The 11,142-nt window shown below is 42.2% G+C and overlaps 1 protein-coding gene across 6 annotated transcripts in view; it reads left to right on the top strand.

Annotated features, from left to right (window-relative positions):
• Positions 1–6,353: 6,353 nt before the first annotated feature.
• DCLRE1C (DNA cross-link repair 1C) overlaps positions 6,354–11,142 on the top strand; it is a 38,210-nt gene continuing 33,421 nt past the window's right edge. For 4 of the 6 annotated variants that reach the window (XM_036024036.1, XM_036024043.1, XM_036024033.1 and 1 more), the window contains exons 1-2: positions 6,354–6,542; positions 10,099–10,150. In XM_036024036.1, coding sequence (XP_035879929.1) covers positions 6,359–6,542; positions 10,099–10,150 — 236 coding nt within the window. In that variant the 5' untranslated portion in view covers positions 6,354–6,358. The remainder of the gene's footprint in view (positions 6,543–10,098; positions 10,151–11,142) is intronic. The other 2 variants (XM_036024047.1, XM_036024051.1) reach the window with 2 other exon arrangements.

Here is an 11,142-nt window from a genome sequence, read left to right as displayed (position 1 = left end):
ACTTCTGGTTTGTCTTACCTCCTTTCTCATTTTGTTGGGATTAATTGAATCGATCTACAGGATCCTGAATAATGCCTGACAATTAGTACACCTATAATAAAAGACATCTACGGCTTTGTTTTTTCTGATATTACCTTCATTTTTATATTTGAAATAACCTGTTCACTTAACATCTTTCAAATTTATTTCCTCAGATTTTCAGATCTCTCTCTGGACTCTAGACTTGTATTACCAATATCCATCCGCTTGGTTGTCCAAAACAATACCCTCCAGAGCCTCCGCCCCCGCATCTGCTCTTAACACAATCTTCCCCTTTCAATAGATGGCTCCCGGAGTTCACACTTTCTCTTAACCCTCCACATCCATCCTTCAGCAAAACCTGTTGGCTTTACTGCTGCCACCCAAGTCCAAGCCACCATCATTTTATCCCCTCTGGTTATTACAATAGCCCTCAACATGTCTCTCTCAATCCCCATAGACTGTCTATTCTCAATACAACAATCAGTGAGATTTGTTTAAAATGTAAGTCAACCTTCTCTTCTGCTCACAATCCTGCAATGGCTCTCCATCTTAGACTAAAAAACAGAGTCTCAACAAGGCCATCAAAGCCCTACAAGATTGGCACACCTTCCTCGCTCTGTAGCCCTGGATCACTCCTCTCTAGCCACACTGGCCTCCTGGTTGTGCTTGGAGTAGTTCCCACACTGGGCCCTTATTTGTAGCTGCTCCCTCTGCCTGGAGTGGTCTTCCTCCTGTTATCTCTTTGGCTGAGTTCCTCATCTTCAAGTCTTCTTTAATATCTCAACTTGCCCCTCCCTATTTCTCCATTTCACTCTTCATCATGCTCTCTGTTCTCCTTACTGTGTTGAGATAACAAACAAACTGTGTTTGTTTGTTTGTTTGTTTTCTACAGCACTTGTCAGCTGATATACTATTTAAATTGCTTATTTTTCTAATTTTATTGTTTTGTTTCTTTTCTGCTAGAATGTAATTCCATAAAGACAGAAATGTTATTAACAAAACTCCCAAAACAATGCCTAGCACACAGTTGGTGCTAAAGCAATACATATTGGATGAGTATCTTTTACCACCACTACCACCACCACCAGTGCCACTATGACACCGTGGAAGCAGTATACCATAGCGGCTACTAGCATGGAGTCTGAGGCATGACCTTAGATTTGAACTTGGGTTCTAGTATTAGCAATATAACTTTGTGCTAGTTACTTAACTGCAGTTACCTTATCTGTAAAGTGAAGACAAAAATTGTATCTATCTGATGGAGTTATTCTGAGGGTGAACTAATAAATACAGATCGTTTATGATAGCATCTGGAACTATTATGCATAAATGACAGGTATTATTAGTTCCACTAGGACATGCACTCATTACCACATGGGTTTGTCTCTGCTTTGCGCACTGCTGTGTCTTCAGTGTCTAGAACAGTATCTGATACGCTGGAGGTGATCTGGGACTATTTGTTGAGTGAATCAGTGGATCCACAACATTACATTTCCTGGAATTTTGTGGCAGCATCCTACCCAGGCTCCCTGCCTCTGACTGTCTGGGCGTTCTTTCTAAACTTGATTCCAGTGGTTCTCAAATTTTGAGATCTGTCACAATCTCCTGGAGTGTATGTTAAACAGGCTACCGGGCTCCACACACAGACTTTCTGATTTAGTAGGTCTGGGCTGGAGTAGAAAAATTTTAATTTCTAACAATTTCTCCAATATTGTTGCGGGTGCTCTTCCAGAGTCCACATTTTGACAAATATTGTTCTAATCTAACATGTCACTCCCTTGTTTCAAACTACCCAGGCTGCCCACTTCCACTCAAGTTAAAGTTTAAAATTTTTGGCTTGCTGGACAGGCCCTCACAGTCTGGTTCCTTCTTATCTGGTTTAGCCTTGACTACCCTTGTTAAGTTCCTATTATTTCAACTCTTTTGAGCCCAATACTTTAGTTAAAAAGAATTATTTTCAGTGCCCAGAGTGAATGAAAGCTCATTGCAGGGACTTCCACTGTTCGAGGGCCTGGATGCTGGACTGAAATTTACCTTCTTTGTTCAGTTTTTCTAATGGCCCTTTCTTCTTGCAGAATTGAGTTCTCTTCTTGGTCTCGCACTACATCTTGAGCACACTTCCGTTAAGATTACTGTAAAACCTTTTTATCTATGGGTTTCTCTTCCTGCCAGACTGTGAGCTCTTAGTATGCCATAGCTAATTGCTTTATGTACTTCCAGGTTCAAGCACAGTACCTGACACTTAGTAAATGACCAGTAAATGATAACAGCTAATATTTATTGAATACTTATTATCTTCCAGGGCTTTAGTTAGTTCTCCTTCCTTCCTTCCTTTTTTCCAGTTGAATAATAATGTTTTTTAATCAGTCAGAGTGTTGAGGGTAGAAGGTGAGAAGAGGTAAAGGTGGTGGAGAGGTATATGTAACTAATATAAAATAAAAATACACTGTGATTTTAAGAAACCACCTTCTATTATGTGAGTTAGCCACATATGTCTTCTTAATCTATCAGCTCCTCTAGAGAAAGAATATCCTTGACGATCTTGTTTACTTTGTTGCCATTCTCCTATACACTGCTACAAACATTTTTTACAAACCTATTGATCTATAATTGAAATGCGAAAAACAGCACATATTTAACAGCATATAATTTTGTAAGTTTTGACATATGAATACACCTGTGAAACCATCATCATAATCAAGTTAATGAACTTGTTTCCTTGTTCCTTCAGATAACTGCTGATCTGCTTTATGTCCTTTTGATCAGCTCCCATTTTCTATAATGTTATATAAATGGAATAATACCATACATACTCTTCTTTTAGCTGGCTTCTTTCACTCAGCATAGTTATTTCGAGATACATCCATGTTGTTTTGGTTGTATCACTAACTCATTCTTTGCCCCTAGTTTTGAAATACAATTGTCACATAATATTATATCAGTTTAAGGTATACAACTAATGACTTGAGATATCTATATATCTATATCTATCTCCAAATGATTACCACAATTAGTTAACATCCATCACCTCATATAGTTCCAATTTTGTTTTCTTGAGATGAGAACATTTAAGACCTACTCTCTCAGCAACTGTCAAATACACAGACACAATTCACTGTTGTCAACCATTGCCACCAGGCTGTGCATTTTATCTCCAAAACTCATTCACTTTATAAGTGGAAATCAGTACTTTTCAACCACCTCCACCCATTCCTCCAACCCCTGCTACCAGAAAGGGGGCTTGGCCCTGAGCAGGTCTGCCTAGGGCTGGGTTCTTGCCTTCGTGCAGGAAACATTTCACAACAGGAGTCCAGGTGATTTTTAGAGAATGTTTATTAAAACTCGGGATGATGAAGCAAGGAAGGAAGGGCCTAGGATAAAAGAAGCAACAGGAGAGGGACTAAGTGGGGAAATGAACCTTGGCGGGGCTGCTTTAGCTCACTAAGAAGTCAGAGAAAAGGGAGCCTTGGGCACAGCACCAGGGGGTTAGCTCAGGATGAGCTGCTGCTGCTGCCCACCACTCCCTGATTGCAAGACTCACGGGGTCCCTTAGAGTTTAGGACACGAACGTCTGTGGAGGAAGAAGTGGGGGAGGGAAAGTTGTAGGTGTGCTCCTGGGAGGGGAGGGTGAGCTGAGATTCCTTCTAAAAGCTTTTCAGGGTGGAGACCTTAGGTAAGATCCTAGGGAGCACTTCAATAGTATATTCCTCAGCTTTATGCTGATGTACAAAAATGAGATTTATTCCCTTAAATTCATCTGTCCTTAGGTATGGTTGACAAATGGCAGTAATTGGATTTCTGCTATCAATCTCCCTAAGTAGGGTGGTTTAAGTTATTTACCCTCTGGTTGGGGAGAAGTGTAAACCATTCACTCTTAAGTGTCCATGGTTTAGGGAAGATAGGATTTATTAGCTGGTTGCAAACTGCTTGTTTAACTATCTGCCTCAGTTTCCCTATTCTGCTTGTGCTGGCTTACTGGCCTGTCTCACCCCCATTGGCACCAATCTATCTCTGGGAGACTTTATCTATTACCTCTATTTTACAAATGAGAAAACTGAGTTAAAGGAGTTTAACTTAACCAAGATCTCACAAATTGTAGTGGCTCTAACTGGGCTTCCAAAATCCAGTGACTAGACTCCTAGTCTCTGAGCTATCTGTTTTGAAATGTTAACTGGAATGAATCCAGACATTTCTCTGCTGGTTCTAAGCCAAATATCCTCTCAACATCTTCCAAAACAGAAATCAGAACACAGGGGAAAATCACAAAACTGAAGACACGCTATCTGCAGTTAAATCTTATAATTCACATAGTACATCTTGAAACTTAAAATTGTTCATCCTAAGTGGTAAGCATAGTACCTTATTTTTATATTAAAAACTTAATAAAATACATATTATGTACATTATTTTACATTGCTTTTTGTTATGACTTAAATTGTGCTCCCTCTTGCCCACTCATGCATTAAAATCCTAACCCTCAATACCTCAGAATATGACCGTACTTGGAAATAGGGTTGTTGCAGATGTAATTAGTTCAGATGTGTCATATTGAAGTAGGGTGGGCCCCTAATCCTTATTATAAGGACTATGTCTATAATAAGGGGAAATTTGGACACAGACACTGTTATAGACTGAATGGTGTTCCCCTATCATTTATATGTTAAAGCTCTCACCCTCGGTACGACTGTGTTTGGATATAGGTCCTTTAAAGAGATAATTAAGATTAAATAATGTCATAAGGGCAGGGCCCTAATCCAATAGGACTGATGTCCTTATGAGAGGGAGCGATACAGCAGTGTGAGCATCCAGGGGAAAAGACCGTTTTGAGGACACAGCAAGGAGCTGGATAGCTGAAGCTAAGGAGAGAGAAACCAAACTTGATAACATCTTGATCTCTGACTTCTAGCTCCCAGAGCTGTGAGAAAATAAATTTCTGTTGTTTAAGCCACCCTGTCTGTGAGCTCAGCTACCAGGCTCACTGCAGAATTTGTCTTTAGGTATAAACAACCTAGCCAATGCGATAGTCCTCCTTTGTTTTAAGACAAACCATCTTATACTGAATCAAAGGTGTTAGCAATAGTATATCAGCAGAGTGCTCTACTCAAATTAGTGATCGTGGTATCTATGCCTCTCTACCACCACCACCATTATTTTCTTTTCCTTTCTGTCTGCCACCACTTCCTCCTTTTTAAAAAGACATTTCCTAAGAATCTGTATTTGAATGGAACTCTAAGTAGCATTGCTGCAGCAACATGTTGATATTCTCAGAGGTGGCATTCTGATTCTTGATTCCCCTGATTAGAACTCAGTTGTTCCCAGATTTATTCCTATATTACTTTGTGTCCCTGTGGAAACATTCATTTAGAATGTTCTGCAAACTTGTCTCTGATAACTACTTGAATGCACACCTTAGTTACCTATGTAACCACTGCAAGGCTTGTCACTGTGCTATGCACAAAGCGTTAAAAGTGGGTTGTTTGTGTTTATTAATATTTTGGTGTCAGAATTACTAGGAAGAGGGCGACAAATGCCCATTGTGATTATTTGGTGAATCTTAATACTTTAACAAATTTTTTCCTAAAGTTGCTTTGGTGCTTAAAAATTTCCAAACCATTGCCCCATCATCCTACCACTTTTTTTTGTTTTATGGAATTCTCAAAAAATACAACTCAAAAGGGCAGTGGAGGGGGGAGGGAGGTTAGCAGCTAATCCAACCTTGGGATCTTCACAAATCTGCCGCTAGGAACAATGCATCTGAGTTGTGATCATCAGGAATTGTGTATTTATTCGGTTTGGAGTTATAAATGGAAACAGGAACTAATAGTTACCATGAGTCAGATACAATTTTTTTCTCATATCATCCTCATGGTTATCCCGTAAGGCAGAAAGTGGGAAGACAGGGGAAACTGAGTTCGGCTTTCAAGCTGTCAGTGGACAAGCAGGAAGAGGAACACAGTCCTGATTTCAAGAAAAGCTCCGCACCCACCTTGCATTCTTGGGTGTTGTTTCCCTTCTACCGCGGTTGTTTCCTTTCGCGCTTACTGTTCCTGCATAGGTATGGACAGCTCTTCACCAACCCCATACCGTGCTGCGCCAAGGTTTCTGGCAGGAGCCACACTCCTCACGCTGCACCCTAGATCTAACCTGGCTGCCCCGGCCCTAGGCTCAGCAGAGGCCTCATTTCACAGCAGCACGTCTCTGAAGTTTAAACCCCCACGGTCGCGGGCGGAGAAAACGCTCCCCGGCCCCGCCCCCTCACACAGGACTCCTATGATTGGATATGGCTGAGCTCAACCGGCCAATGGTGAGGCGGAAGCACCTTCCCGGAAGTGTCTGCATGGGTCAAAGCATTCCTGGGATTCCGGGCGGCGGGCTTGGTGGGGAGGCTAATCCGCCGGGGTTGACTGGCGCTATGAGTTGCTTTCAGGGACAGATGGCTGAGTATCCAAACATCTCCATAGACCGCTTCGACAGAGAAAATCTGAAGGCCCGTGCCTACTTCCTGTCCCACTGCCACAAGGGTGAGTGAGCGCGGCGTGCCGTCCGCTCCCCTGCACCCGGGCACCCCGGCTGCGCGGGTTCTGGCCCTGCGGGGATACCGCCTGCGGCCTGGAGTGGAGGAAAGTAGGGAGTCGGGGTCCTGGAGCGAGGGACTGCGGGCTGTGGGAGGTTAGAAGAGAGACCAGCACCTATACCTTATCCCAGTTTGGCTCTTCAGCCTCTGAGGCTTCATTTTTTTTTTTTTTTTTAAATCTATACAATTGTCAGTTGCGGCTGAACCGGCACAGTGTGATCAGGGACAGTGATTATGTTCTGGAAGCTCTCCTAGCGGCCAATAGTCGTAGACATTTATTAGCATGAAGGCACTCTCACACTAGGAAATCAAACATCCTGTCTGTAAGCTCAACAAGCGGCAAGCTCTCCCCCCACCCCTGCCCCGCTTTAGCTAATTTGATCACATCCAACAGAAAAGGTTCATTTTAGTCTCGAGGCAGGATATGGTTTACCATATATACGTAGATGGCCAGGTCAGGCAACCGTAAGACTTAAGATTTCACAGGTGGATACTGTTAGGGATGAAGCCCGAAGCTTCACCCCTAATGATAGGGCCTCCAGGCTAGATGCTCCCGACAAGGCTCCAGTGTCTCTAAAACATTTCAGCCAACCTCCAGAAATGAAACACCACGAATTTCACAGCCATTGTCCTTTTAAAATATCCATTATGCCGATTAATGTGTCTCTAACTTCACCATAGAATATCGTTATGTTAATTATCACAGCCTTTGGCACTGATGAGAGGCGAAGATAAGCCGAAGCACTCTAGTAGCTGCTAGTGGGATTCTCCCACCGTTCTTGGAGTGGGTTAGAGCACAGCAAACATATGCACATACATGTCACACGGTGTGATTTTAAAATAAATTACTGATATCAAACCCTGCCCTTCTTCACGGGGTTGGTGTGTAGGCCAACTGTTGTGTGGAATCGATCACTTTAATTTGCTATAAATTGTTGGTGTTAACTGCTTTGGGTGAACACAGGGTCCCTCAGAAGTAATGTGTGCTTGAGTGTGGTTGGTAGGGAAATAATGTGGGTGTAATAATGTATAGTCTTAATTTGAACTTTTCATCTAAAATGTCATATGGTGTGCTTGAGTGTGATATTGTTATGTTACAGAATTACATGCTTATGATTTTGTAATAAAAAGGACATCATTTGTGACAGATCCTGTACTTTTCTTGCTCTAAGCCACCAATTATCTCTCTTTAATGAGGAAAATTTGAAGCTCTTCTCTCCATTTGCTAAACAGCACTGTGAGCCTCTTTGAGGGTTTTTCTGCATATTCTTAAGAATAACATTATTTTGTTTTTGTTTTTCATTGAGAATCTGCCGCTGGATGTGGATGCCCCTGTTTGTTTGTTTGTTTGTTTGTTTGTTTTTGTTTGTTTTGTTTTTTTGTGTTTTTTTTTACCTTTTATGTTAAGTCTCTCTGGCATTTCTGATTGTGTTAGCCATGATTAAAGTTTGGCAGAGGGGTTTGCCTTCATATTTAGGAGTAATGAGTTTGGAGAAAGAATTCATCTCAAGGAATCTGTGAAGTCAAATCATTAGTTTGTATATTGAGCAAGAAATTGACTTTCAAGAAGTTTATAATGCTTCCTGTTCTGGAATCACATGTGGGTCTGCTTACCCCACCAGGGTGTAAACTCTTCAAGTGAAAGCACCCAACTTCTGCTTTTGGTGGTTTCCTCTGTTGCCTGACTTTTTTGTTTGTTTTGTTTTGAACCCCAAAAATTCAAGTGTTGAAGCTCTAACCCCAATGAAACTGTGTTTGGAAATAGGGCATTTAGGAAGTAATAAGGTGAAATGAGGTGATAATGGTGGGGTTCTAATTTGATAGGGTTTACTGGAAGAGGAAGAGCTCTCTCTCTCTTCACACACACCTAGGAGAAGTCAAGTGAGCAGACAGCAAGAAGGTGACTGCCTGCCTGCAGGCCAGGAAGAGAGGTCTTACCAGAATTCAGCTTTGGACTTCAGTCTCTAGACCTGTAAAGGATAAATTTCTGTTGTTTAAGCCTCCCGCCCCCACCCCACTCTATGGTATTCTGTTATGACAGCCCTAGCAAACTAATGCATACTATCTGATAAAATCCATGGACTCTTTTGCTAGAAAAAGTGCACATAAATATGTTAATGTAATATTTTGATACAATTTGGCAGGCCGTGGACCCACCTGATGCTAGTTTATGGGCCATCTGGAGCCCCATGCTGTGTTTGGAGTGGGGTGGGCGCCACTAGCCATCAGTGGGAGGATGAGAGGGGATGCATGGCCTGAAGTGGTCACCCTGTGCTGGGGAGGATTGACCCTGGTCAAGGAAGAGGAAAAGGGCCCTGGAAAGGAGTCTGGGTGCACTTCTAGCAAACTCACTCAGGCTCTCTTGGCAACCAGTCAGGAGTGGAGGGTTGGGGGGGTCTTGATCAAACAGCTCTAGGGTGCTGCCTGCTGCCTTAGTTTCAGAGCATAGAGCAGAGTCCTGAGCCTGTCTCCTTTTTGCCACAGCACCAACTCTCCAGAAACCCCAATTACTGAGAGTCCCACCCTCTGGTGTACCTATAGGCTCTAAGGGCCTGGGCTACGAGTGACCTGAGGAGATCCACCCTCTAAGGGGCAGCTGGACTGTCTGGCGGAGGCACCTGTCCAGTGAAGGCCTGCCACATGCTGTGCGGTGACCGCCTTGTGTTCACTGGAGTCAAGGATCACCACAGATAAGCTGAGGCGTGTGTGTGTAGGTGGTAATTAGAATAATTAGAATTGGTTTGATTTAATGAAATAATTTAGAAGTGTTTGGTCATTGTTATTTAGGCCTTTGTATGCTCAAGATTCAGAATGTATTTAGCATGCACTGTATATTTAATGTGCTGTTTGGTTTAAATGTTACTTTTCTTTAAATGTCATTTTGTGTCTGTTAATTTGGAAGGCTCTGGAGCAAGCCTGTGTGGATGGAAATGTCCCACTTTCAACCCAGCAGTCACAGTAGGCACGAAGAAAACAAACCTCTTCTTATTCTGCCCTCAGCCTGAAGGATTTCCTAGAGGATTCCATGAAAGCAAGATTGAATTTCAAGATGGACTAACTTAAGTGCCTGGCATTGAATGGGTCACAGAGAGGAAGGACTGAGGGGTGGTTGGACTGAAATGAAAGAAGGGGGTAAAGGAAATTGCTGAAAGCAGTTCTGAATGAATGAGGCACTGGTCATTCACTCTTCTCTGGCTACTCAGAGTGATTTAGACTCACCCCTAAGATTCAGGGGACCATTCTCCTTTTAAATGGCTTCTGGTGGTTCCAAGGAAGAAATGTCCAACTCTTAGTAGTTTCTGACCTATTTTCAGACGGATTCTTCACCTGCAGAAGAAAGAGTCCATACCCCATATGAGCCACCTCTCTTATAAAAGTGAACCTGTCATGTATTTTCTCTTAAAAGGAATTTTAAAAAGAGCAGATGACTGACTTCCATTGGGCTAAGTGAGCATCTGAAAAAAAAATAGTGTGTTTATGATTTTTGATTATTTTATTTTTAGATCACATGAAAGGATTAAGAGCCCCGGCCTTGAAAAGAAGGTTGGAGTGCAGGTAACGTATTTTGCTACTTATTTGTGTGTGTCTGTCTTTAAGTCACCATTTCCACTGAGTTGTACTACCTGTACAGAAGAGTACATTCACCATAATGTTACAATCTGATGAACTTTCACAGTTGAACACATTCTGAAGCTTCCATCCAAATCAAGAAATAGAACAAGCTAGTATTCCTCTTCCTCCTCCCAGTCAGCCCCCCTCTCTCTAAGGTCACCTCCGTTCTGACTTTTGTCATCATGGTTTAGATCTGGCTTTTGACCTTCATGTCTAAATAGAGTCACACTGAATGGACTTTTCTGTTTCACTTAACACCTTTGTGTGATTCACCCATGCTATTGGGTGCGGTGGCAGCAGCCCGTTTGCTTTCATTTCTGTAAGAGAGAGTATGTGTGTGTGTGAATGGTTGTCTTACTCTAAAGAATCATAAAATATTGTTGGGCTTTAAAAAAAAGATTTTATTTATTTACTTTTAGAGAGAGGGGGAGGGAGGGAGAGCAACATCAATGTGTGAAAGCAACATCAATCAGTTGCCTTTCATATGCCCCCAACTGGGGGCCTGGCCTGCAAGCCAGGCATGTGCCCTGATCGGGAATTGAACTTGAGATGTTTTGGTTTGCAGGATGATACCCAACCCCCTGAGTCACACTAGTCAGGGCAGATTGTTCCTTAAAGCTGAACTGTTGTATTCTTTTCCTGCAGCCATTACCTAAATTTAAACTCCAAATTCCCAAGATACATCTTGGGAAAGGGCCCCACTGACTTTTTGACTTTTGAACCACTGGATGTCAGGCTTAACGCTCTCTGCTAAGGGATATCAGTAGTCCATGTTCTTGATAATGATTGTTATATTTTAAGTATAGTAGGCACTACATACTTATTAGTTCAGTAGCTTCTTTGAGTGCCAGTGATGAGTGTTGAGGATACCATAGTGAGCAACCCGGATGAAAATCCCTGTCTTTTCATAACTGTTTGAATAGATATTATTTAGG

This window comes from Phyllostomus discolor, chromosome 1 (assembly GCF_004126475.2).
Source record: "Phyllostomus discolor isolate MPI-MPIP mPhyDis1 chromosome 1, mPhyDis1.pri.v3, whole genome shotgun sequence".
Lineage (NCBI taxonomy): Eukaryota > Metazoa > Chordata > Mammalia > Chiroptera > Phyllostomidae > Phyllostomus > Phyllostomus discolor.
The sequence above is the reverse complement of the archived record's forward strand: the minus strand, read 5'-3'. Positions and strand labels throughout refer to the sequence as shown.